This window comes from Phocoena sinus, chromosome 5 (assembly GCF_008692025.1).
Source record: "Phocoena sinus isolate mPhoSin1 chromosome 5, mPhoSin1.pri, whole genome shotgun sequence".
NCBI lineage: Eukaryota > Metazoa > Chordata > Mammalia > Artiodactyla > Phocoenidae > Phocoena > Phocoena sinus.
Window position 1 is genome coordinate 3,237,834 of NC_045767.1, and position 6,000 is coordinate 3,243,833.

The 6,000-nt window shown below is 61.7% G+C and overlaps 1 protein-coding gene across 3 annotated transcripts in view; it reads right to left on the reverse strand.

The window, feature by feature from the left end:
• Positions 1 to 5,237, reverse strand: part of HTRA3 (HtrA serine peptidase 3) — a 28,576-nt gene extending 23,339 nt beyond the window's left edge. The window contains exon 1 of one of the 3 annotated variants that reach the window (XM_032633680.1): positions 4,633 to 5,235. In XM_032633680.1, coding sequence (XP_032489571.1) covers positions 4,633 to 5,017 — 385 coding nt within the window. In that variant the 5' untranslated portion in view covers positions 5,018 to 5,235. Of the gene's footprint in view, positions 1 to 4,632 lie in introns of all 3 variants that reach the window. The other 2 variants (XM_032633681.1, XM_032633682.1) reach the window with 2 other exon arrangements.
• Positions 5,238 to 6,000: the final 763 nt, after the last annotated feature.

Here is a 6,000-nt window from a genome sequence, read left to right on the forward strand (position 1 = left end):
CACTTGAAATTCGTTATCTCATTGATTGTCAATGACCCAGTGAGGAGGATCTGTTGTCCCCATTTCACAGATGAAGAAACTGAGGCGTGGAGAGCTTAGACTTGCAGCGTCTCTCCACGGGAAGTGGTAGAGCTGGGACTCACCCCTGAGCAGCCGGGAACAGAACTGGGTCTCCGTTGTGGCTCTGCCCATTATTTGCTAGAGGGGCTAGAGAATACAGCTGGGCAGGCTGGGCACTGCTACCCTCTGCACCAGACCGGGCATTCAGTTTGGGATGTGCACACACCCACACGTCCTGGCCACGTCTTTGCTACGCTGAGGACAAGGGGTCTGTGATTCTCTTCTCTTTCCAACCTGTTTACTCAACACCCTTATCAAAACCAAGCAGGGAGGCCACTTCCTCAAGGTGCTGGAGGCCTGCCCGGGGTACGGGGCACTAGATGCACAGTCAGGAGGACCCGGGTTCAGCACAGCTGTCCCTCCCCACCTGGTGACCTCGGGTAGCCCACGACACCTTGATGAGTCTTTTCTTCTAAAGGGCCGTGACAAAAACACCCAGACACAATGTGTGTTTAGCCCAGAGCACAAGGTCTCGCCCCTGACCCTGGTAAAACCTGGTGGCTTCTCACCCTCAGAGCAGGCCCAGGAGGAGGCCGCTTTCAGACCCTCTGGCAGGACACGCCAGCTCACTCTGTCAGCCGCCGGCTACTCCGTCATCCAGTTTGCACGAACCCCAGGTTTCCAAGGAGGCCAAGCAAATCTCTGCTTGGCCTCATTTTCCCCAGAGCTCCCGGCAGCTGAGAGGTACGTGTCAGGCCAGGTGGACGCAGCCAGTGGGTTGAGTCTGGCACACCCTGGCTCCAGCTCTCCCAGCACAATGCTCGCAGTTGGCCAAGTCAGGGCATCATCCCCAAAGCGGCTGGGTGTCTCTGCTGGGTCCCCTCGGATGTGGACTTGAAGGCAAGGACGGACCTGGATTTGGGCTGGGTGGGGGTGGGGCTCCACAGGCCTCACAGGTCATGGCGGGGCCCCCAAAGCCTGGAGAGCTGATGAGCCCGCTACCGTGTCCCAAACCTAGGCCACCCCTCCTCAATGACGCAAACTGAGCAATACTGCCACCAACACACGGACAGGGCCACTCGTTAGCCAGGCTCTTGTCATGGAACCCCGTGCCCCACTAGACACCCTCCGTGCCAGAGTCCCCCGCCAGAACCTGACCACAACTCTCCGAGCCCGCTGCTCCAGGAGAGGCCCCGCCCCCCACCCTGACCCCCTACCCCCATCAGTCATGACATACTAATGCCTCTGGAGCCTGTCCCCCTCGGCTGTCCCCCTAGCCCAGGCCTCTTCAGTTCTTCCTCCTCAGGGCACCAGACTCGCACTAGCTGGGCCCCTGCACCCACTCTGTAAACCTGTTACCCATAAGCCTTCAGGGGTCCCTCGCCTCCTAAAGATGGGTCACCCTCACAGCTCCTCCATCTGGCACCAGCTTACGCTCAGCAGTTCCTGCCGTCCTCCTCAGCACAGGCTCTCTTTGCCTCAACCTCTCCATGGCTGTTTAGATGCCACCTCCTCCAGGAAGCCTTCCCTGATCTATGTCTTTCCCCATCCCGGAGATGGGTTCTCCCTCCCCTGAGTTCCACACATTGTCATCTGTCCCTCACAACACAGATGATCAGGGATTTCACAAGGACTCAGCTGGTGGTGGCGATGGTGGGCAGGCTGCAGAGGCCAGGACGTACTGAGCCTGCAGGCTGCATCAGAAGTCCTGCTTGGTCCCAAAGCCAGTGGTCCCAGAGTCACAGCAGGGCTTTGGGCTGGGGAGATGTGCGTCTCACACCCGCCCCCTCGGGCCACCGTGTGGAGGTGCATGGGAAGGGGAGAGGCCCCGGGGTGCTGTGGGATCCCAGTGCACCTCCAGACCAGCTCAGTGAGCGTGGAGGGCGAGGGTGCTTCCCAGGCCGAGCCCTGGAGGGAAAAGCACAGCTGCACAGCACCCCGGGCCTTAAGCTTCTCTTGGCTGGACGCCTCGCTCTTCACGAGTCCTCAGGAGCTACCAGATGCTGCAGTCCGGCCCTGCTGTCTGGGCAGGGGGAGTGAGAGGAGTGGGGATGCCTGATGAGTCCCGAATGCAGAATTCTGAGACCCACAAGGCCCCAGGAAGCTGCTAAGAGGATTAAAAATCGAAAGCCGACAAAGCGCTTAAGTCAATAGAACTGAGCGCCTCTGTTGGCACCTGCACTGGGGCTGAACCATAAAAGCTGATGATTAAATGTCACGTTGTGTACCGCCCAGGGCTTGAGATTCTGATTTAACTGCACGCTTGAAGGCCTATTTGTCTGCGGTTGTAGGCAGAGAGGCTGTGAAAAGGGACACCTCTGCTCTCCGCAGACCCTCTGCACACAGTTCTCTGGGTTTTACTCTCCCATTGATAGATATTCACCCACACCGTGTAGTATCAGCCTAGCACAGACATGGGAGTACACAAGAGCTCCACGGATAGGTAGTGAACCCATCATCACTGGAGGTATGCAAGGAGGGACGCCCACCACGTGGGCCAGCCTTTCATTCCACAGCACCTACTGAGCCTAGGTGCTGGACAGATATCTGTTTGTGGTCACTGAGCTACTGTCCTCTTCTCATCCTCCTGTTTCCCTCACTGTCAGTTTCTCCAGGACACAGATGGGGTCTGCCTCATTACAGGGGCCTTGTTACCAGCCCACGGCCAGCGGGACACACAGAGAAGGTGCTTCACGGACGTGGACTCCCTCAGTCAAGAATAAAGGTTTCAAAATGCCTAGACCACCTCCAACCTCCCTGCTGACCCCCGGCACCCTGGAGCCTGATTCTAACAGCATCCACTACTTGGGAGAGCTGGTACTGGGAAGGGGACCACAGACACCACCGAGCTGCAGTGGGCAGGCGCCAGGCCCACCCTGAGCCCTCTGCCTCCCAGACCCACCAGGTGGCTGGTTCCGAGCCCCAAGTCAGAAGGTGCGATGGGTGCTCAAGAAATGATAACGCCCATCTCCGCGACATCGAGTGGCACCATGCTCCCAGTCTCCTGGGCACAATCCAAACACAAGACTGACCTCATCACCCTCACTTCTCTTAAAACCTTTCAATGGCTCTCCCGTATAATCATGGCTAAGCCCACATAACGCTTCCCAAACCGGGCTCCCCGGAACCCCGGTGTGCCAGGAGGAGGCCACGCGTGTTCTGCCAGGAAAGAGCTCTGTTGAAGTTCTCTTGGGAAGCCCTGGGTTTTATCATTTGGTGGGGCTTTTTTTCCTTGCTGTAGGTTTTCTCGGAAGCTCTGATAGACTCAAGCGGAGTGTGAATCCCCATTGCAGGGCTGGCGTTCACTTTCCCAGACTTTTGGGGCCACAGGACACTTATTTTCAGAATCCCAGACATGATTCGGGAAGCCTGGCCTACAGGATGAAGCCGAAAACACGACATTTATGGGCCACTTGTGGTCCTGTCCCAGCCAAGCCGCCCAGCCCTGGGTGTCTCTCACAAGCCTACACGTGCAGGCGCGCACACACGCCTCCCCTGCACAACAACTGCTCTGGGCTACGTGGCTCACCACATGCACATGGCTCCACGTGGTGGTTCACGCTGCCTTCTCTTCCCCGAGAGCCTATCCCTCCCGCTACCTGGAAGACGTGTCCCCATCCTTGGAGATTCAGCTTAGATGCCCCTCACCCCTGAAGGTTTCCCAGCGCTCCAGGCAGCCGTGCTCCCCACGGCAGAGCCTGTTCTGGCGGTCAGCATCTCCTGGTGGGCAGCTGCGGGCTGAGGGCACACAACGGGGCCTGACAACTCCATCGCCGTGAACTCCGGGCCCAGCGCAGGCTGCTGCACTCAGAGCACCTGCGGAACCGACGCCGGAGCCTACGTTCCTAAGAGGTGCCCCAAACAAATAAGGGCACGGTAGGGTTTGCCAGCATTTTCTTCCACAGGGTCAACCTGTGTGGCAAGAAGCAAGCCAGAGCCAAGTCCAGGTTAGGGGAGGCTGTTCTGAGGTGTGACGGGACTGAGAAATTTCCTACCCCGATGGCAGGTCCCCACGGAGTTCCAAGCAGTCCAGAGGCTCCACAAGCCCGCTCCCCGTTCCTAAACAGCCCTCAGGTGACATGCGTTTTAAGCGCAGGGCAAGACAAGAAAGGAAACACCCCATGTCACTCAATTGGTGTCTCTCGAAAATCCGGACTGGATATTTAAGGCCAGGAAGGATCGCTTTGCATCCGACACCCAGGCAGGCAGGGAGGGAGATGGGGACCAGGGGAAATGAGACACAACATGGGTAAGTTTTGATGAGGCCAGAGGCTGGAGAGATGTAGAGCTAGACCAGGCCCCTCGGGGTGGTTAGGAGAGCACCGGGTTTCACTGTTGACTACTTCTGTGACCTGGGGGACACCACTTTACCTCTCCCGGCCTCAGTTTCCCCACCTGGAAGACCAGAAGGCTGGTTGGATGATTTCTCAAAGAAACCATCACTTGTGCCCGGGGAGTGTGGACAATGAGGCTCCGCCCCGGCTCTGAGCCTGTTTCCCCAGGAGACCGCTTCATTCCACCCCCCACCCCCGCAGTGCTAGCGGAGCAGCCCGACCGACCGAGAGCGCTTACCCGATGGGCAGGCGCCTTTCTGCAGCTGGCGCACGGGCGTCCCGGAGAGCTGCAGCGCGCGGCGGCTGGCCGCCTGCAGCGCGCACACGTTGGCGTAGGTGTGCCCGTCGGTGCCGCACACGGCGTGCGCCCAGCGACACCGACACACGCCGCGCACACACTCCAGGCTCTCCCCGCACGGCGAGTCTACGGCGCGGCCGCACGGCTCGCCCTCGACGGCGGCGCACACCAGGCAGCAGTTGCAGAGGTCGGGCACGTAGCCGCCGGGACAGCGGGGACTCGGGCACCGCGACACGTCGCAGCGCGCGGGGCACGGCGTGGCCAGGGGCTCCCGGGCCAGCGCCAGCGCGACCAGGGCGGCCAGGACCAGCGCCCGCGCCTGCATGGCGGACGGGCCCGCGGCGGGCGGCAGCGCGGGGGACCGGCCAGGGGCACACCGAGGCCGCTGCTCCGGGCGCCGACGGAGGGAACGCGGGCGGGAGCGCGGCCACACGCGCCGGCGGCTCAGGAGGGCGGGCGACGGGACCGCAGAGACATGCCCGGGGCGCGGAGAACGCGGGGCACTGGGGAGGCGCCCGCTCCCTCTGGGCAGACGGTGGCGGGTAGCCGGCCCCGCCGCGTTTAAAAGCGCCGGCCTCCCGCCCGCCCTCGCTGGAAGGGGGCGGCCCGGCCCCTCCGCCAGCTCCGCCCCGGCCCAACCGCCCCCGCCCGGCCTTCCGGGCCTGGACCCACCCGAGGCCGAAAGCGGGGCCTGCCTGGTCTGGGGAACCGGTGTGATGGATATTCTGCGACCCCGCCCCCCGGCTAGGGGCCTTGGGGAGGAGAAGCCACCGGTGTGCGGGCCTCCGGCACCCCTGGGGATCCCTGAGCTAGCCGAGTTCAAGACTGAGTTCCAGTGACCTCAGCTACTCCCCCTCCCCTCCCCTTCCTAGAAATGGGCCGTCCCGGCTCCTCCCCCCCGCCACCCGCCTGCCTCCCCTCCCTCTCCCCCGCCCCCCCCCCCCACCGGGCCTCCTCAGCCAGGAAGCCCTCAGGACAGGCCCCGACCAATCCACGTTGGTGGGAGGGATGGATGTCACCCCTCACGGCTCCCCACCTCCACTGGGGACAAACCTTCAGGAAGTGCCGCCCCCACCCCCTGTCCTCAGGCTTTAGAGCTTGGAGGATGTGCTCCCCCAGGCTCTGGACAGGGCCTGTCTGGGGGCAGCCCCGCCCTCGGTGCTCTGTGGCCCTGGCAGTTGTCTTACAGCTCCGTGCCTCAGTTTCCTCTCCAGGAAAGGGGAAGGAATAGCGTTTGCTGCCCCATAGGACGTAGGGAGAGTCCCACGCAGTGGATGGTGGAGGAATGTCCGCAAGCACTTTGCGCGT